The 22,384-nt window shown below is 38.8% G+C and overlaps 1 protein-coding gene across 2 annotated transcripts in view; it reads right to left on the reverse strand.

Annotated features, from left to right (window-relative positions):
* Positions 1-22,384, reverse strand: part of Snd1 (staphylococcal nuclease and tudor domain containing 1) — a 462,156-nt gene that overhangs the window by 278,815 nt on the left and 160,957 nt on the right. For both annotated transcript variants that reach the window (XM_008846394.3, XM_017801419.2), the window contains one exon: positions 20,921-21,010. In XM_008846394.3, the coding sequence (XP_008844616.1) occupies positions 20,921-21,010 (90 nt within the window). The remainder of the gene's footprint in view (positions 1-20,920; positions 21,011-22,384) is intronic.

Below are 22,384 nucleotides of genomic sequence, written 5' to 3' on the forward strand. Positions count from 1 at the left end.
TATCTGGGCCAATTGTAGGGTCTTAAACACCCAAAAGGAAAATATAACCAAAGATTAATGAGGTCAATATAATTTTTTAAGCATCCATATGCATAGCTAAAGGCTACATAACAAGCATCAATGCCAGAAAGGAGATACGTTCTTTTGAGTTGTTGCCCAGGGTGACCAAATGGACTCCCAAATGGTGACCCAGCATAGAACTGGGAAAATGAACAGCAGGCCCTAATCTTATCTAAAGGAGTATTGACAACTGATTGCTGCTAGAAGAGGAACAGCTGACCCTCCTAAAACAAAGACCTCTAGATAAGCTGCCTAGATCCACCAGAAGGGCAAGTATTGGGGATTGGCTGGGGTTCTGACAACACAGCAGACAGCAGCAGGGATATCAGAGCATAAGGGCTATAGTAATGGGAGGGAGGCTCTGGGAGGGTGCCATCTGGGAAGTGAGTGTATAGTCGAATAAGATGGTTTGGGATGTTCTGTGTGACACAAACACACACATACACACACACAAATCAACAAAATTTTAAAACTGTATTATATTTGAGGAGGAAGCATGGAAATTTACATCATGCTAATTAGTAGAAGTGATAAACGTTACCACTGAAATTTACCCAATGACTTCATAGACATACACAGGCGCCAAGGATCCAAGTGCAACCGGCTATGATTAGTAATAAACAGATGCACAAACACACACATACACACACACAAATCAACAAAATTTTAAAACTGTATTATATTTGAGGAGGAAGCATGGAAATTTACATCATGCTAATTAGTAGAAGTGATAAACGTTACCACTGAAATTTACCCAATGACTTCATAGACATACACAGGCGCCAAGGATCCAAGTGCAACCGGCTATGATTAGTAATAAACAGATGCATACAGATTAAAGATGCATGTGCCAACATCTCAGTGTTAACAGCAAAAACAATGAGACTTTCTGCAAGGAACAATATATTCTAAAATGAAATGGAGATCTTTTTGAAAGGTTAAAAAACTCATTCAATTTTATGTCTTACAGGGCTTATACTGAGTTCAATATTGTATAACTATTAACTTAACTGTGAACCTAAAAATTTACAGCCAATATTGCAAGAGATGCACATTTGCTCTGGAAATTGTTATTGAATATGTTAATGCTGTAATGAAATGCTTCTTCTAATGATGTGGTAAAATGTAGGAAATAGCATAAAAATTTGCTCCACAATAATTAGTAGATGTGAAAAACATTACCACTGAAATCTACCTGATGGCTTTATATCCGTGATCAGATGCCAAGGAGCTCAAAAAGTAACTGACTGTCACTAGTAATAATCAGACATATAGAGATCAGAAACGCATGTGCAAACATCTTAATGTCAACTGCATTGGAAATGAATTTTTCTGTATAAAACTGTGTATTTAATAATGAAATGGAGATCTTTTTTAAAGGGTAAAACCTCATTTAATTTTGTCTTATAAGGTTTATACTGAGTACAATATTGTATAACTGTAATAATTCAACTGTAAACCTAAAAATTTACAGCCAATTTTGAAAAAGATGCATCTTAGCTCAGAAAATTTTTATTGAATATGTCAATGCTGTTGTAATGAAATGCTTCTTCTAAGTATGTGGTTATTAAATAAATAATTAACTGGGGAAAAACTATAAAATTTAAGTTAAATCATACAAAAAAACAAATTAAGATGAACATATATTGGTTAAAAAAATTACACAATCATGGAATAAAATGACAGAGCTTTTAAAATACTTAAGAGTACATTTAAGGATCTGGAAAGATGAGCAGGTTTTATTATCACTTAAAAGAAGGTCATAGAGGCTGACTCAAATGTAAACATGTAAGCGTGAAATTCCCCAAAATGTTTTTCGAATGACATGGGTTTCTTCACCCCCTTATACTTGCCAAACATAGCCTATGTACTACTGACAGTTGGGAGGCTTGTAAGAAACAGGCCAATTTTTATTCAGTGCCTCTAAGTTCTATTTCCTTTTTTTGCACTTTGTGAAACTACTGGAGTTATATATAACATTTCAAAAAACAGCCACAAAATTTGGCAAACATACTACCTCAGTTGTAAGTCAATGTTACTTACAATGAAAGATCAACATTAGATGTTTGCAAAGCTTTCCAGTATCAAGAACCAAGGAATAAAATAGCTAGGACTATCAAAAATGATGACTCTATTATCCATCAATTATCTTTTATAGCAAGCTTTAAAAGGGTGGAGGAGGCCCAGTGAGTAAAATCTACACAAGTGCAGTCTCCAGGACCTAAGGGGGTGGGGGTGGGGGGCAGGTAGGCATGGTACCGGAGTACACTTGTAAATCCCAGTTCCAGGAAGGCAGATATAGGCAGATTTCTGGGGCTCACTGGCCAGTTAGTACCCTAATTCAGGGAATTTAGATTAAATGCTTAGAAAAACCTCAACACTTTGCTTAAAATGGTAGATCTATTGATTGGGTAGCTGTCTATGAAAAATTAGGGAGGAAAACAATCTGGCATATAATTTTCTAAGACAACAAAGGACACTACCACCAAGAGGGTATTTTAGTTCAATTAAGTATTTTGGTATATATGCACTTACCTTTAAAAGGGATTCCATTTAAAGGTAACGCCATGGGAAAAGGAGAATAATAGCGCTGACTTTTCTTAACCTGTTTGCTTTAACAGACTGCATACATTTCTTAAACAAAGCATCATTTCTACTTCATTTGTTTTCACCATATTCCATATTTAATACCAGGGTAAGTCCTTCATTGCTTAACTGCTGAGTACAGAATCATCATTCTGTAATATCAAACATAACAAACTCTCATTCAAAGCATCAAGATTCTTTAAGCAAACTATGCTGCCTGTGTGATCAAAAATAATTGACTTCATAATATTATTTCAAATTTAGTCAATACCTAAATTCATCAGTGACACCTTAATTAACAGTGCAGACTTTCAAAAAGCAAATATGTTAAGGTAGGAGAAGGGAGAGGGAGAGAGGGAAAGAGAAAGAATATGAATGAATGAGAATGAGACTGTTAGCCCGATCACCGGGGAAGCTAGCAGGCAGGACATGTGGTATTTGTTCCCAATGATGATAAGATGCTAAGTTCAGGAGACTGAGAAGCCTGAATTCCGAGCTTAGTATAAGGCTTTCAGAGAAATTCAGAACAGAAAAATAACCGGTAGGGGCATATTTTGTCCTTTCCCTGGCTTCCTTTGGGTCACAGTTCTCAGATGGCTAGCTGCCAGTTCCCATGGGAACTCCATCAGGCTGTGAAACTTGTCAGTACACACAGTGAAAAGCAGGAAATGAGACACTGAAAGTTCCCTGCCGGTTAGTGGGAGCACACATTTAATTCCAGCACTCAGAAGGTAGATCCAGGTGTAGCTCAGTGAGGTCAGCCTGTCAGCCTGTCAGCCTGGTTTACACAGTGAGTTCCAGGTCAGCTGGGGCTACAGAGAGACCTTGTCTTAAAAAAAAAAAAAAAAAAAAAAATTCTCTCCCAGCTCTGCCTTCCTTCCCACTCCACTTGCCTTAGGACTCAAGAGACCCTGTTAAAACTCCTAAGTTCCTGGGGATCAAAAGCCTTTGTGAAGGACAAGCATCCAACTGAAGTCTTAGACTATATAGGTCACCTTCTCCTTCCTAAGTACCCAATGTAGCTTACTCTCATGCTCTTCCTTATCAGGACACAGAACTAGTCTGTTTTATTTGTCATATCATATACTACTTCTGTTTCTAATTTCCCTAAGTCCTGACTCAGAAACTTGCTGATATTGATCGAGTTGCTAAGATGTGCCAAGCACTGCACTAAGCTCATGACAGCCCAAGTTAGGTAATGCTGCCCTAGAGATTCAGACTCATGTCTACTTGGCTCCAAAGCCCACCTACAAAACCACTACAAATAACCAGCAACAGGATATTGATTAAACATTCACTTGATATTAAATGATAAAAGTACCTCATATAGAAGACTACTTAATGACACAGTGAAATCATCAAATTGAAGATTACAAAGCAGTAAGTACCATATAATTACTAGCTAAGATGAAAATTATGCTAATAGCCAGTGCGTATGAAAGACTAAACTAATATATACAGTCAAGTATTAGCAGATGCTACCCCTGGGTGGTACAGTTATTCATTTATCTTTTCCTCCTATCTTCAAAAATATAATTTTTAGAATAAACAAGTGTTGTTTTGTGATTGATAAAGGGGCATTAAGTGTTATTCTTGACAAAACAGCCAAAACAAAAATACAGTATCATAAGCAAGGACAGAGTGGACAACATTAGCAATATTAGCAGAATTCTTAATTGTATTCTCAAGCAGAAAAAAAACTATGCCCATAGAGAAAAATCATGATGAAATTTTATAGGACAACAATAAGCTTTCACTAAATTGTGAAGCTGAAGCACAATAAGGCTTTAGTAGTTGTAATAGAAATAACAGAAATTAAACAAAAATGCAAAGATACTAAGTTATGTGTACACAAATTTAACTCCATTTATGACACCAGCACTTGCACAAAATGAGAATAATCCATCCCACAAACAGGTTTATCTATGCAGGCCTACAGTATGCCTGAGGACGTAGCTGCTCAAAGAAATAACCAGGTTTCTTCCTGGGAGATATGTAGGGCTGGTGAAGGGCCAGGGCAGAGTGCACAGTCTTTCCTTGAATACTCCTTATTCGATTTCAATTGTGAAAGAAACAAATGTACTGTCTACTTAAAATAATGATTAAGAAGTCAACACAGCATGGGAAGCACAATGCTAAACAAACAATTTTGAAAGATGTGTTTAATAATTTAAATGACTGATCCATTTTACAGAATAGTTTGTGAAAAACAGCACTCATTTCCATACTGCCTTTCCTGCCAATGACTTCAGCTATAAAACAACACTGTCTTGATTTGAGTTTGAAAATCGTTGAGAACAAAAGGAACTACTGCTTGATCCGTGTATGTGTTTATGTGTCTTTTTTTTCCTGCACATCCTTTTTACGTCTATTTTCAAAATGTAAAGAACAAGTTATAATTATATAAAACATTTAAAAATTATCTCTAGTTGTCTAAAATTGAAAAATTTTAAAATCCAGTAAAGTTATCTTTGCTTCCCTGTAGAAACCATACCAGTATAAAAAACCCAAAACAACAAATCACAATCTTAGCAAGAGAAAGAAGCAAGGAAGCAAAGAGATGGACTGTGACCTAGGCCACAACCTCAATGCAGAGCTCTGGTTCTGAACAGGGATGATGAGACAGAGCCAAGGAAGAACAATTGCAGCCAGATGACAACTGAAGGACTATGGGTCATGCAAAGAAAATATGCTTTTCACAGATTCTGAAGAGGTCATAGGTCTCCTGGACAGTTATATGCAACCAAGCACACCACTTGCTATTGTGCTTGGAGCAGCAACAAGTTGATGTATCAACAGAGCACACACAATGTCACAGGCATCCTAGTCTTGACACATCAACCAGAAGCCCTCACGGAAAGGAAAGGCAGACTAAAAGGATGGCTGGCATATCTTCCCTGTTCATGTTTTCTCTTCCATAAAGAGCATGAAATGATACTTAAAACAGTGTTTTAAAGATACCACAGTATTATGCAGCCTGGAAAATTCTGCATGTTCAATCCAGAGGCCCCAAGCCCAAAGGGAACCTAGAACCATCAGGCAAATGAAGTGGAACTTGAAAGAGAAGCTAAAGCTCTGTCAACTTGGATAGAGAACCAAGTTTCAAGCTTCTGGCTAGAAGAACAAAGACAAGACAAAATGACATTGTACAAATCACCATTTTCTTAAGGCCAGAAAGATCCCAGGGATCCATTATAGCCGCCAAGCCAGACTTTAAGGCAGATAGAGTTTATGCACTAGAAATTAAGAGCTCAGCTCGACTTAAGTTTTGATATCAAAGGTCTATGAACTGTTGAGGAATGAGAGGAAAAATGGAAGGCAAAAGGGAAAGGAGGGGAAAAGAATGAGGAACAAAAATAGGTCAGAAAGACGAAAGAAGGAAGAAGTCTCTGTTTATGAAGTAGGAGATAATTCAGGCTACCACTTTCAGTCCCTGAATGGTTGGATACATTATAAATCTATGTAGACTTAAGGGATTTTGCTGTCATTTTCCCCTTGGAAAGCTAGAGCTGACTATCACCAAAGCAGAAACACTGAAGAGTAGCAACATGACTCATCCTGTCTTTCATCTTCAAACACCCTGCCATGCTGTGGAGTTCAGACTGCATGGTGCTTTTCCCCCATACTCTTGGCAGCAAGCAAACTCTACCACTGGAGAAACTGGAGAAAAATGTGAAAAAGCACCTGGCCAAACTCAAGGTGTCAATCATCTGGATGGATTATGATTTCTAAAGCCATATTTCAAAATTTTAGGGAAGTGATGTATGACTGAAGGGAACAAATACTAGCCCTTAAATGTGAGAAAACCATTTAGAGCCACAGATCTAGAAAAGGAGAAAAAAGGGCATTGCCCTGAAAACAAAGTGGATGAAACCTACATGCAGGCAAAACACACATAAAATAAAATAAAATAAAATAAAATCTTAATTTGGGGGGGTATTTATTTTTATTTTATTTTTATTTTTATTGTATATACATGCATGTATGTATATGTCCCTGTGTAATGCAATGCCCACAAAGGCCAGAAGGCATAAATTTTATGTTGGTGCAGGGAACCAGTCCTGGGTCCTCTTCAAGAGCAGGCAATGCTCTTAACCAATCTCTCCAGACTCATAAAAATAAATATTGAAAAGTATAAAATAAAATAAAATAAAATATTAAAAAAAAACAACAAAGTGGATGAAAACACTAACTGTAACTAAAAACTTCAGCGGTGTCTGGAGAGATGGCTCAGCAGTTAGAGCACCGGCTGCTCTTCCGGGGGACCCTGGTTTGGTTCCCAGCACCCACATGGCAGCTAACAACCATCTTTAACTCTAGTTTTGGAGGATTTGACGCCCTCTTCTGGCCCTGGTGGGCACTGCACTTATATACATGCAGGTAAAACAACTAATACATACAAAATAAAAATAAATTAAAATTAAAAAGTCTTCAGCTATGCTTTGATCATAACTCAATACTATGAACAGAGGTGGGAAAAGAAGGAATTTATACTCAGTTTATACTCAGCTTTCAGGAGTTGGGTGGGGATTAGAAAGTAAGAGATAATTAAAGCTGAACTTGGGGATGAGCTCAATAGTAGATTAATCCCCAGTACTAGGAAATGGGTGGCATATATTCTCTGGTATTTGCATTCATTCATCTTTCAAATAAGATAAACCTTTGTTGACAAAATGATTAAACTCCCAGAACTGTAAATGTGTCAAGTAGTTTAAGAAACACAAAACAGGGTGACAAATCATCGTGGTGGAACTTATGACTAGCTCCTTAGCCAATCCTTCCTACTTTTAGAGATGTGATAACTAAGAGTGTCAAAATTAAGTGAGTGAATGCACTTTACATACAAAGGTCAAGCAATGGAGAGGTAGGACCATGCACAGCAGTATAAGTCTATCTGAACATGCATGATGGTCCTTTCCAGAATCACTCTAAGAAGACTATACATGTGTTAAGTCAGTGCTGTGAGAATTGAATTAGAGACAGCTGGACAAAAGAAGGACAAAGAAAGATTCCTCTGAGTTTTACAAATTAAGAAAAGAAGGCAATATCCTTATCCTCTCCTACATAGCAAGTTCAAGGCTAACCTGTGTGTTGGGGGTGGGGGTGGGGGGATTAATTCATCCCAAATGTTAAGAATTGAACACATATAATCAATTGTTTTCCTGTAACCAAGATCACAGAAATGTCACCTCTCTTCATTTTAATACAGCTTGCAAACAGTATGAACAGAAATGCAAGTCTGCATTTGAAATGCTAGCTTCTATTTTTATCCTAAGGAACTAAACACGGGTCCATCCATTCTGCTCTGCCTAAGAAGGATTGTGAAGACAGTTGTCTGCTGGGACAACTGAGGAACTGAAGCTATGAAAATACCACGCCCGTTTTAGAAATGAAGAAGTGGACATGGCGAGCACACAAACCGTACGCATGAGGTGTTTCCTCAACACTGTGGAGATCCATCCACTATAGAGAAAGTCAAAGAAGCTCCCCGCTTTATGGTACCATCTCACCCAAACACACTCACCTCCACTCTAATCAAAGCCCAAGCCACTTAACAGTTCCTGAATGAGCACTGCTGTGATGGTCTCCTTCCATTCTCTCATTCCTCCCTTCCCTTTCCCTTTCTGTCGTGTCTTTACTAAAGAGGCGTTATAGGTTTAGAGAGGGTGAAAATGTGGCCTGAAAGGGTAACAAAGGCTTTTAATTAGATACTCCTTTTCAGGACTCTACTGAGCATCAAACAGGCTCGGAGGAGTTGGGTTCAGCAACAACCTCCCAGACAAAACGGCACATAATATATTACAGAAGTGGCCAGCAGGAGCCAGTCAATGATTTGTTTGTTTCTACTTCATGTAGACTGTGGTGAGAGAACAGAAGCATGATGAGCCCCAGCATAAGCCAGCAGGGGATGTTCAGGGTCCACCAAACTTTGGTCACTTGGAGCTATAAAATGACACCGAGGAGTTCAAGTCAAAAAATTAACATGCTCTGGGTAAATTCTCCTGTCATTTTTAGGGAGAATAAATCATAAAAGCTGCAGTCTCAATTTTGAAGACAAGACAGAAGAACAGCCCCAAATCACTAATGAGGAGTGACTCCTCAGACTACCTCTTACAGGTATACACGTCAGGTAAACAGGGCACTGACTAGCTAAGCCTCAAGCATGCTATCACCAATCGAATGGAGGGCTAAGCTAATAATTTTAATACATAAAAACAAGAAAACATATTTATTCTATTTCTAAGGCCTTGGTGTGTAGTACAGTGAGTTATCACTGTGTCTACAATCTCCTTGAAGTAGGGCACAAAGTTCATAAGTATGAGGAAATAAAAAGTAAGTAGGCAGGAAGCCATCTGCCCAACTTAAACAGCATGTTTCCAATGTGTCTTCTCCTTATCCAAACATCCCTGATCTCCTAAGATCTTCAAGGACCATCACAGACCTCTTTCATCAGAACTTAGGACCCTAACCTGATTCTCAGCATCAGGAAGTCTCAGAACTATGAAGGGATGAAAGACATGACAGACTGCTCACCCAAAAGTGGTGGAAAAGGAGGTCTGGCCTGAGAACCACAACTGCAAAAAATGGACACAGAACCCATAAGGGGTCAAACAGCACCAGAATTCCCATAGGTAACAAACACTGGGAAAGATTATTAAACAGAAACTAAATGTGAAGGCAAGAAGCTGAGTGTTGGCTAGACATGCCCACAGAAGGCAAGATGGTCTTTGTGACATATACTGAGGGTGGAGGAAGGAGAAAGACTGGACAGAAGCAAGCTCCTCATTTAAATTATGGTAATTTGTATATAGCTCCCTTTCTTGGTTTTTATGTTCACTTACGGAGCTGGAGCTATCGATTCTTTTCGGCAGGCAATCAGGTATCACTAAACTGGGTGGCAGATCAGGATTGTGAGCACAGAAAGCAATTGTGATGGGAGGGTGAAAGATGGCACAGACTAGCAGCAGCAGAGACATGAGTTAAGGCAGCGCTGCAATAATTAAAATGAGAGATAAGGAACACAAAGACTAAAGGACACTCATTGGGAAATCTATGGAGAAGAGACAAAGGGAGGCAGAACAAGGCGAACCTAGTGACTGAGAAGCTACCTGGGATAGGGGCCAGGAAATTGCTGTTTCTTTGGGACAGTGGATGACTGCTGACATTAAGAAAGATCAATAGCCAAGAGAAGGCAACTCGTAGGTAGGAAAAAAAAAAAATTATATGGAAATCATGAACTGTATTTTAGATACAATAGGCACCAGCTTCTAGAACTGGTGTTCAGGTGTCCAGTAGTCAGCAATTAGAAACAGATACCTGTAGGCAAACCAAGAAGGAAAGGACAGAAATATTCCTAAGGAAGTCAGCAGCATGTGTGACTCCCAGGGCTTAAGTACACAAGGTCACCCAGGAGGTGAGACTTCTCCTATCTCTGACAGATAACTGTGATCTGCACAATTCACATTAATATTTATCAAATACTGCCAAGGGACATTCTCTGTTATCTTAGCAGTTTATTCAAATTGATCCTTGTTAAGTTTCTCACATGTTAATGTCATCTTATCCAAGTTAGACTATAAAAAGTTTATAAGAGATGTTATATTTATTCTTATTTCACTTTTAAGGAGGAACCCAGCAACTGTGTTGGCCTCTTTAAAAATATTAGTTCATGAGAGAAGGTGCTTCTAAGGTTCTGTTCCCAATGCCTAGAACGAAGTTTGGACTAAAACACTACCAGCGGAACAATAAAGCACATTGATTTCATTCTGCTGCTCCTTAGCACGGTGAGTGAGTATACAAGGCCAAGGGTTCAAGGACTAAGACCTTAAGAGAACAAACAAAACAGCTACAATTTTCAGAGGACTGCCTGCTCATCAGCCTACCATGGCTCATTCCAACACATCTGTTAAGCCAGAAGAGGTAAGAAAGCAAAGTTCCAGAATAAACACCTTTTCCAAAGAAGCAGATTAAAATAATAATAAAAAAAAATCTGGGATTCATATGACTACAAAAGAAAATTCCTACAGCATTCCATGTAAGCTTACACTAAATACATAAAATATTCTTGAATGTGTCCCAGAAGATGAGTGTTTGCTAATTATTTTGCATATTCTATTCATCAACATTGAATGGGATTCAGCAGGCTCATCAAGAGTTAGAGGCAACAATGATGGGCTGGGATGTATGCAAGACAGTGCAGCCTTCTAGAATAGACATCAGCACTCATCCTTCAAGGAAAGGAGACAAGGCAACAGAAACTCTGACAATAGAAGCCTACTCACAAAAATGGAACTGCCTCCCAGTTGCTCTACAATTGACATCTGGCCTAAAGGAGGGCCAGGGGAAGTAATGACAAAGAATGAACAAAGGGAGTAAGCCATTATAGTAGGGTCCAGAGGTGACAGAAAAGTGATGTGAGCAAACCCCATACCATGGATCATGGTGGCAAACAAGCTCATTCCTAAAGTAAAAACCCAGAAACAAGAAGTCCAGCCAAGACCAGATACAAGTATCAAACTCCGTTCATTCTGTATTTGTTTCCTGGGCTGTTGTAAGCAGGCACTATAGACAGGTAGGCTAAAAATAACAGAAACATACTCCCTCAGCATTCTGGAAGCTTCCAGCTGAAATCAAGGCATAGGCAGTCATCCCTCTGAAAGTCCCACAAAAGAATCCTTCCTTGGATCTTCCCAGCTTCTAGAGCCTCTGAGCAATCAGTAGCTTTCCCTGTGTCACAGCCATATTACTACAATCCACACTTCCATTGTTAGGCAGTCTTCTTCCTACGGTCTAACCTCTTCCCACGAAGACACCAGTCAACCCAGTATCAGTTGATTTAATTTGCCCAATTACAAAGATGCTCATTCTCATTAGGTCACATTCTAAGACTACAGAAAGATGGGAATTCTGGGGAGGAGGAGATACTGATCAACCCACTACACATACATTATTAAAATATCAGAAAGGAGGGCTGGAGAAACTGACTAGGTTCAGTCAGAAAAGTACTTTGAGTACTTTGAATGCTTAGGTAAAATGTGCATAGGGGCATGCATGTATAACCCCAGTTGCTAGGGAGGTAGATCCCTGAGGCTTGTTGGAAGTCTATGGAAAAATCAGCAAGCTCAGGTATAGTGAGAAATCCTGTCCAAAAATAAGGGAGAAGCAACTGAGGAACAATACCTAAAGGTGTGTGTGTGTGTGTGTGTGTGTGTGTGTGTGCATGTGTGTGTATACACATGCAGACACATGGGGGGAGGGACATTTTAGGAACACCTGAATATATGCCAAAGAAAAAATGACAGCACCAGTGAAAAGTAAAGAAGGCAGTTCTAGCTATCAACAAAAGAATTTGTTTCAGATTTTAAACATATTAAATAAAGGAGTTCATGGGGCTGTAGAGATGGCTCAGCAGTTAAGAGCACTGACCCGGGTTCGATTCCCAGCATCCACATGGTGGCTTACAATCCCAGTTCCAGGGGATCTGATGCCTTTCTCTGAACTCTGTGGACATTGCACAACACAGGTACACTTACATGCTTGCATGCAATACACTCATACACGTAAAATTGAAAAAAATAAATAAAGGAGCTCATATATTTTAAGGTACAACCATATAAACTGTATTAATAAAGACTGAACTCTACAATATGACTTCTATCACACAGCCAAGGAGCCAACAAAATTTTATCCTCAGAACTAACAGAACCTTTTATGTTCTGTCTTCTCATACACACACAGGTTATTCGTATATACACAGGTTATTAACACCCTCAGGAAAGAAGTGATCAGGCCACCTGAATACATGGCACAAACAAAAGAACTACACTGGAAGAAATTCAGAAAGTTGGCCTTCTAAAATAAAGCTCACCATCTGTGTTCTTTTAAAAACATGAGGATATTTTCTAATTAGTAAAGGTACCTACATTATCCCGGTATGGACCTTCATAAGCAAGTGAAAATGGTTAGAAGAAATATATGGAGGAAAGAAAAGATTTGGGGTTCTTTCACCCCAAAATGGACATCTGGACCCAGTCTTGCTTTATATTCTTTCAGAGAACAAGACATTCAACACACTATCAATGAACTTGAGCTCCAAAGACTCTATGCTCTTTAAACCAGGAGGTATAGGAAGTTGGAAGATTGCAATTCAGCATATTTTGTAGGGTTTTGGGCACATATGGTTATTTTTAAAGTGGGGGGAAAACACTTGTCCTCTCCCTACCCCCAAACACAGCTGAGCTGATTCAGCACAAATCTCCCCCTAAAATAAAATCTCAGTTTGCAGAAAATAAGCACGGAAAGTTCCAGTGCCAAGGACGACATTTCAGAAACCCAACAGAAAGGATCTGAAGTAGGTGGTGTACAACAAGCTGAACATAGATCATGTTACAAATGTTAAGAACTTTCACCAGAAAACTGCCAGCAATTTGGGAGTCTATGGAAGAAAGTATTTTTAATAAGTGAAGTAATATGAGAGTGTTACCTTGAGATATGAGAACCCTGATGATTCTAGAAGATAATAAATCATTTCCCGCAGGTGAGCATACAGAAATTTCCAGGAATGCAGTTGAAAAATCTAGTTTCTTGATTTAACTCAGATGCTTTTTGAAGAGGACATTACAATATATGTAACACAAATAACAAACTACTCCAAAGAGCTTTGCGCTCAGGACAACACCCTGATGGCCCCCCCAAAGCACAGCAGCAAAAAAGCTACCTTGAGTTCTAGAAACAGGCAACTCCACAGTCATGTCTGCAATTCATCTGTCACCAAAGAAGGAGGTTAAGGGCCTCTGAGACAAACAGAATCATTCTTGAAAACTAAAGGGTAAAGGCCATCCACAATGGACCTTGGTGTTCAATACATACTGGCTTACTTCCATCTGTCCAAGTGGGACAGCTCCTATTAAATTGTAATCCATCCAAAGCACCTCTTTATTTGGTGAATATCTTCAGTCATTTGTTCAAAAATTTACAGCCACATTGATGATAACAGCTGGCACTAGAAGGCAAGGACAAGCCACTTCCTATAAACCTATCAATTTAAATCATAATGCATTCACAACCTTGGGGCCTATTTTGATCATTAATGTAAAGAACTTTTCCATAGTATGAATGAATCAAATTAATATGAAATGAAAAATGTGGAGAGGGCAAAAGAAATGTTTTCAAAACATAAACTAAAACACATCAGAAAAAATTAAGATCCAAGAATTCCCATGCTATCAGCTTAGTATTCAGCAAAGCTGACTTGGTAACACTCTGCACAGACAGCACACTTAAATGAGTTTTTAACAAAAAGGCCAACCCTGGTAGACAAGCAGAGAGGCTGAGGTCTTCTCCTCAGGAAGATGCTCTTCCCTCGAGGAGTGCACACTAGCTGAGGGAAAAATATTCCCTCCTAAGAATGTGATTCCTAGTATCTTTAGAGATCTGCCCCTGATCAGGGGACAAGCACCCAGATTTTCTCATCTCCCTGCCTCTGAGATAAGGGCAGCGGAGCAGTCTCTACCCCTCCTTACTCACAGACACACAGTAGCTGCAGTTATGCCAAATGAGTAAGGAAACAGGAAAAAAAGCTTCACCACTGTGACTGCTACATTGCTCTTGAGCTCCATGTCTGTTTAAGGTAGAGAACATGTAATATGACACTGTTCTATGAAGAACAACTCGATGATGAAACACCCTTCATAGGGACATCTCAAAGACTAATGAGATAATGTCTAGAAGGCTCATACATGGTGCCATCGCTACCTCCTGAGAGCTATAGGCTAGGACAAGACATAAAACATAACTTCTTACAGCATGTAAACGGCATGTTATATACAGGAATTGACACTGTCCGAAAAGTACTAGGACTCTATTGACATTTGATTCAGTAGACACATCAAATAAGGAGATCTTTGTAGATGGGTCTTTAATTCAGCATAACAATTAAAAGTGAAGGCATCTGGGTGAAGTATTTAATTTCCCGCTCTTCGGTTTCTTTCTTTGTAAAAATAAGATCAATACACACACTTTGCACAAGCATAGCTAAAAATTAAATATGAAAACCTGTTCTTAGGGTTCAGGGTCTACAATGAAGAGAAAAATCAATAAAGGGTAGCTGCAACCCTTTAAAATAGAACAAGCATTATATAAAGTGCTTTTAAAAGCAGAACAAATTTAAATGATATGAATGCCACACAAAAGTAGCCACCACATTACAAAGGAGACAGATCTCATAAAATCTGCCTGGATATTTTAGATATTTATCCAGTAAAAAGCAAGCTGTGAACAGTATTTGGAGTGCCAACCTAGCTCCTAGAAGCACAGTATCTCAGAGCAAAAATATTGTTTCATGTAACATTAGCCATTTCTAAATTAATTTGGGGTTAGTGAAATAAGGAATCAATCTGATCCATGCACATTTTGCTAATTTAAGTTAATCAGGTGAATTCAACTTCAAATTCCCTCTATATTTTCTTACTTTTTTATTTTGGATGCACACTTTTCTGACAGCTTAAACCCAGTGCCTCTAAAGTTAACTGACTCAGTATATAATTATTGAGTACCTACTATGCATCATAACAATATTGGCCACAGAAATTGTGAGTCTTAATTGGCATAATAAAATAGACCTAATAAGAGAAGTAGCTATTTACACATGATCTCTCAAATATATTATTGTAAACTATGAAACAAACGTAAGGAAAACTTTCTCAAGTCTTTCTTGGATTTAAAGGATAAACAAAGAAAGGGAAATGAAGAAAATAAGAAGGCAATACAAACTCAAGGACAAAAGTCTGGAGATGAGAGGGAACAAGATGCATTCCAGAACAGAGGTCATACAGGCAGCTGGGAAGGGAGGGCAGACAGAGGTAGCTCCCTCTGAGAAAATAGGCCAGAGCCACTTGTGCTGGACCTGCAAAGGCCACCAGGAGTAAGAAAGCCAATAGCATTAGGCAAAGGCAGAGCATAATGTTAAGAGCACTGATGAGGATCCTATTTTAGCTGTAGGTGGATAAAGACTAGAGTGAGAAGAAGGGACAGGAAAAAAATCAGTAAGAAGACTGCAGGAGTCCAAGCCAGAAGAGGTACAAGAAAGGTAGAAGTCCAATGAAAAGCAGACAACATCTGAATACACAGGCAGTTCTCCATATCCATAGATTCCATGTCTAGAGATTCAAACAATCTTGGATTACAAATATATGAGAAAGCAGTACGACTAATATGAACACGGAAGGGCATTGCCATTTCCTTGCCACTATTTTCTCAGCAATATAGCATTATATCTATTCATATAACATTTACATTACTATACACACACAATCTAGAGATGATTCAAACTTCTAGAGGGAGGATATGTACAGACTATATGCAAATAATACATCATTTTATAAAAGGAGTTGAACAAGAATTTTGGTATTCAATTTGGTATCAAGCTGAATGTCCTGTGGATACCAAAGGGTGATCTGGAATAAGAAGAGTATCAGAGACAACTCTTTAGACAAAACAGGCAATGTGTTAAGGTTTAGACATGAAGAAACCCCTAAAAAGCCCATGTATTGAAGACCTGGTTTCCAGCTAACAGACCCAATCACTGAGAAGGGAGTGGATCATGATGACTCTATGTATGGATGAAATCATAATTTGAATACATTACAGGGCGACAGAAATGTTAGGAGCTGGGCCCTTGCTGAAGGAAGTAGTCACTAGTGGCCTGTCCTAGAAGGATATACTTTTGCCCCTGGCCCCTTCCTGTCTCCCTCTTGCCTCTTGACTGCCACGAGGTGAATAGTGTCCTGTGACAAGCTCCTGCCACCATGAGGTTCAGCTTGACTACAGGCCCACAGCAACAGAACCATGTATGGAAACCTCTCAAACAAGTCAAAATAAATGTTTTTAAGTTGTTTACATTAGGAATTTTGTCTCAGTCACAAAAGGCTAACTAACACAGCAAGGTAACACCCAGATAATGAAAAGAGAACCAGTTGTCTGTCAAGATTGTAAGATCCATTTTGGATGTGCTAGATGTAGCATGCAAGGAGATCTTTCCAGCTATGCACCCCCAAAGTGCATGTCCTTAAAAGGATGGATTTTGAAAAGGAAGCAACAATACCCTGAGGTAATCCTGAGATGAAACAAGCCTCAGTAAATGATTTATAGCCTCATAAATTCTAAAATGTCTGCATCAATCAAGAAGAGATGATCAATTTTAAGTCAAGTTAGTTCACAGAACAAATTTCAATGGCATAAAAACAAATGAAGGCAGCCATTAGTTTACAAACAAGTCTTACCCACAAGATTTATTCAAAGAAATAGTTTTTAATATTTAATTATTTTAATTTTATGTGTATGAGTATATTGCCTGCATGTATGTAAGTGCACCCATGTTGTACAATGCCCGAGAAAGTCAGAAGAAGGTGTCCCCTGGAACTGGAGTTAAGGACAGTTGTTAGCTACCATCTGGGTGCTGGGAATTGAACCGGGGTCCTCTACAAGAGCAGCCAGTGCCTTTAACCGCTGAGTCATTTCACTAGCCCCTCAAAGAAATATTTTTTAAAATGGCAGAAGTTGGCATCTATTCAGGGAAGTGGACTCTCATGACAGCCAGCCTCTAAAGAGCACCAACTGCCAGCCCTGAAGAAGCAGGGTCTGCATGCTTGGAGTTCTTATAATTCTATTTTTTTCCATGATTTTGACCCTCCATTATTTAAATGTATTCCAACTTTGAACACAATGGTTCCCATGGTGATAGAAATTCTGCAATTAAGGGACAAGAATTATAGAAATGATTCATATGTCACTGTAAACGCTGTAGCACATGGGGGAAAAACATTGAGACTCAACATCAGATACTCTATGAGACAGATGAGGGAAATTCCCAATGAAGACCCCAGTTATTATTCTACTTAAAGCAAAATGACTAAGAGATGTGCTTTCACTGATCTCTAAGTATTAAGAGGAAAAAGATAACACACACAGCAAAAATAACAAAAGAGACAAACAACCAGTTCCTTTGCTTAGAAGACAGTAAGTCTGATTCTTCTAGTAGGTCACCATCTTAGATACTGAGGATATCATCCTGGAAAGCTAAAAAACATGCTGAAATGATCAGTTTTCATTTCATGATAAAACTCTGAAGAAATAAGCATCTACCATGAATATTCTTAGTTAAGATTTTACTGAAGGTATGGCAGGTGGTAAGAAAGGAGAGGATGAGCCTATGCACATACTCTACCACTCCCTCAATATGAAAAACACACATCCCCGTTATCATGAGTACAAATTTGTCCAGATGCTACAAGTTAACCAGGTACCATATGAATCTGTACAAGGAGCTGAAAAGGTGATAAAGTCAATAGAAACAACAATGAAAAGCATGGGGAAATAATGTAGTAATGATGCTAACTGCATACTGATTCATTTCTCTTGACCTGAGCGCTACAAATAAATCTGAAAAGGCAGGGCTATACTAGATTCCATACAAAAATAGTTCTTATTAAGCTAAATCAAACCTCATACCTTATTGGCATGTGGTCAAAGAGGAAAGACTGTATCATCTTGTATTCACATGGCACTACTCCAGGAAAGAAAAGGCAAATACGACTTCCAGTCCACAAATGATAAAGCCAAAACTCCAGAGCAGTATGCTCTTTGCAGTTGTATGGTACACATGTCAATTGATTTAAATCAACGTGAATATCCACAATTGGGAGAGGGGCCATCAAAGTCAACGAAACACCCTAACACTTTATCTTTGATCTTATTTCTCCACATTCTAGACTTCTCTCAAAAATGTCATATTATAGACTCTCTGGAAAGGGCTATAGAGAGGCAGAGAAGATGATTTTACCTCCATATCTTCGTTAAGCTGTGACAGGCTTCCCTAATCAGCTTTCATGTGCATAGGCACACATGCTCCCTCACAGAGGCTCCTAATCATCATGTGTACCACACTGAACAGCTGCAGAGATCTGAAGGGAATTGGAAGAAATGTGCAATGATGTGCTAGCTACCACCCCCTGAGGCAATAACTGCCCTGCCTGCTCCCAGATGCCAGAGCACATGGGTGTTGACTTTCGTAACTGACAGGCCCAAAAGACAGGCAAGTGGCTTCAGGTGGTAAGTCAGGAAAAGCAGTTTGCATCAGGAATGTTCCAGCCCAGCAGAGCTGAGATGCATCCAACTCCCTATGCAAGGATACAGTATTCATCATTTATACAATGTCACTGTGGGGCACAAACTCAGGCTTAGCACAAACAGAATCTAATCAACTCTGTTGCACAGAAACCTGTAAATGAGGCTTCTCCTACTAAGAAGGCACCTAACTGCTTAAGAATTGACATCATATTTGACACTTGAGGTCAGTCCTTTTATCCCGTGATGGAGAGAGAACTTTACAGTATCCTAGCACACAGTCGTTGAGAGAAGAGCCCTGGCGATCCCTCCAAGACTACTTAGCAGCAGCTGCAATAAACTCTGGTCTATGTGCCCAGGGATGAAACAGAATCAGGGTAGGGCAGTACTCAAAGATATCAGGTGTGTGTCATAACCCATGCACAGACCCCACTGCTTAGACATCAAATGTATGCTGTCACCTATCTGGTAAGTCTCCATTGGTTTCCCTCCAAATCCACACTTGTAAGGGAATTCCTTGGTTGTCTACATGAATTGTTTATGAGTCACTGAATGAGTGATATGGTATCAAGTGGGTGAGATAGAGATGTTAGACATTACATCAGATAACAGGGAATCTAGAAATTGAAAGAGACTTAAAACCATCATTCGCACTACACTTTATGAATGAATATAGCACTCTGTCAAGTTTTATACAATGACAAATGAGTCTATTCTCTGAAGGAACCTGAGGAAATTTAATACTCATTTTAGGGAATCCAGTTAGTTTTTCTACTGAAAATTAGCAACTTATAAATTTCAACTTATATCCAACTTCAAAATATCTTGCAATAATTTACCAAACTAGTCTGATCTTGAATTTACTATGTAGTTAAGGCTGACCTTGAACTCTTGATCCTTCTGTCTCTATCTCTTAAGTGCTAGGATTATAAGCACGTGTCATAAAGCCCAGACAAATGGCTATTTACATTTACAATATATTCACTGAACATTAACTTAAAAGCCAGAGGTTATTGGGTATGGTGGTACATGCTAATAATTCTAGAACTGGAAGGTGGAGGCAGGAGAAACCAGAGCTCAAGGTCATCTTTTTCTACACTGCAAAGTCAAGGCCAGCTTGGACTACATAAAACCCTGTAGGAGGAGAGGGAGTGTAGGGGGGCACTTTATGTAATGTCACACATGGTTTACTGTTTTAAGGCTAGACAACCCCCCTGCAATGGCAGTAGATTGGCCTCAACTTTTTAAGTTTTACAAAATAAAAATCAAACCAAAATGTGAAATCTTTGCTAGAATCCCACCTGAAACATGATTCACAGTACTTTCCTGAAAAGACTTCCTCAGATGCTATCAAAGGAACCATCATATTTTTTTTTCTTTGTTCATTCAGGGCAGAAACTGCCCTAGGCTTTTGGAATGTAATGTCGGGAAAAATAAGGGTGGATTCAAAAACTTGCTATTCATAAAATTTGCATAACAGTATAATCTAAATAGGAGATTAGGAAATGTACTCTGGATCTCTAGACATTGCAATACACTACAAGGTCAACATACTACAGCACAGTCAATATAGGAGATACTGGAAGCCACACAACTCTTTCCCATTGAAGTCCCTACTCTTACAGTACCTAGAGTAAAGGCTACGGGAAATTTCATAAGCCAGGAAAATGGAAGTAGCACTCTTGTACAGTGCATTTAAATAGGCATGCTTATATCAGGGAAGAGCCTGGCTTCCCTTTCCTGTACCCAACTTATCCCTCAGAAGTAGAGGAAACATGAAAAAGCAACAGCTTTCCCTCACTACTAAATCCCATGGCCCCAGACTTTTAATGGAGGTGGTTGGAGAGAACAGGAGAGCCGGCAGAATGGAGCACAGGGCAATATGTAATTATTGAAACTGGAATTGAGCCTGGAACCTGCTGTGAGAGGACTGACAATCAAACTATGGTCAGGGCCCCAATTTTAAACCTCTCCCAAGGGGCACCATTTCCTGACATACAGACACGCCTCTCTTCATATCAAAGTAATTCCACTTGACTTGGTAGGGAGTGTCATCTGATGGTAAAAGGCCCAGAAAAGACCCAGGTTGAATAATCACTTCCAAAGGATTAGAGTAAGTGCAAACATTTGCAAATGCACAGTCACCACTTACCTTCTTCCCAATAAGCTTTTTTCTAAGAAATTCCCGGGCCTCAAACATGTATGGAATGTCATACAAGGGGCGCAGTTTCTTGTTCTTATCCTTAAAAGTAAAATAAAACACAGTATTAGGAAATGAACATAAGTAATACATAGGAATTTATGTGAAACCACCTATCTCCTAAGATCATAAATATTAGATAAGTGCTAGCCAGACATTCAATAAACGATTACTAAATAGTTGAATTTCTTTTTCATATTACAGGTTCACAAAGAAGCAACAGAATGTTTGTAGTTAACCATCAACAATGTAGAAGAAAGAAAATGTAATCAGGAAAAATTCACTAAGCATTAGCACCCTTTGAGTATTTGCATGTATTCTATAAATCTAATTCTGTTACTGAAAACTTTCTAGTGAGCATTTACCAACTACTAGCTACATATAAAATAGCATATATACTCTGGATTCAAAATGGAAATTCATATAGTAATAGAAGAGATCCTAGATATGAAATACCAACACAAGGGCTGGAGAGATGGCTCAGCACCCATATGGTGTCTAACAACTGTAACTCCAGTTTCAGGGTATCCAACACCCTCTTCTGACTTCTGAGGGCACTGCATGACAAGGTGCACTTACACACAGGCAGGCAATACACTCATACACATAAATTTTTTTTCAAAAAAGAAATAGCAACACAGTAGTTTTGATTAAGTTTTAAATGATGTGATATAAATAAGGGACTAAATGCTTTAAGAGCTCAGAGAAGTGGTAAGAAAGAAGTGATCAAGAAATGTTTCATTGACAGGTAGAATTTAATGTGAGTTTTCAGGACAGAAAAAACAAGTAAGAAAATTAGAGTTGGAAAAAAACAGAACAAGAAGCAGAAATGTGTATGTTTCAACATGTACACATACACACTTGCCTAGTTATCTCATTGGCCCTAGACTCCTCCACAAAGAGGTGACTGTGGTAAGCAATGTCATTTTCATATGAGGTAAGGGGGTCTAGATGAAGGTGACAGTAGGGATGGATAGGAGATTAAGAGATGTGAGAACCTTTTAAAGAAATTAATTAACAGAATTTGACAACAGAGTGGCTAGAGAGAAAAAGAGTAGAAAAATCCAATCCTGAGTCATGATGACAGGCCTAAGAAGTCCAGAGCTGTCTGCCTTTGGTGGAGATGTAGAGGTGTTAAGGATGTGCTTATGAAAGAAGGGATCTTATGTAGACAGGCTGATATGATTAGCCTCACACAGCCTTAAGTGCCAAGACAACAGAGACCTTGCATGTTTCTTTCTACCTCTAACTCCTCAGTCATGGACAGTACCTCCTTTTCAGTACACACTCAGTAACTATAAGCAACTACAAAAGAAACATGCAAAATGACAAGCAAAGATTGAGTAAGCAAAGAGAACAGGAATGCATGTGCAGATCAGGGTGTCTCAGGGATCCAGAAAATATTTGAAAAAAAAA

Source organism: Nannospalax galili, unplaced genomic scaffold (assembly GCF_000622305.1).
Source record: "Nannospalax galili isolate Female #2095 unplaced genomic scaffold, S.galili_v1.0 scaffold660, whole genome shotgun sequence".
NCBI lineage: Eukaryota > Metazoa > Chordata > Mammalia > Rodentia > Spalacidae > Nannospalax > Nannospalax galili.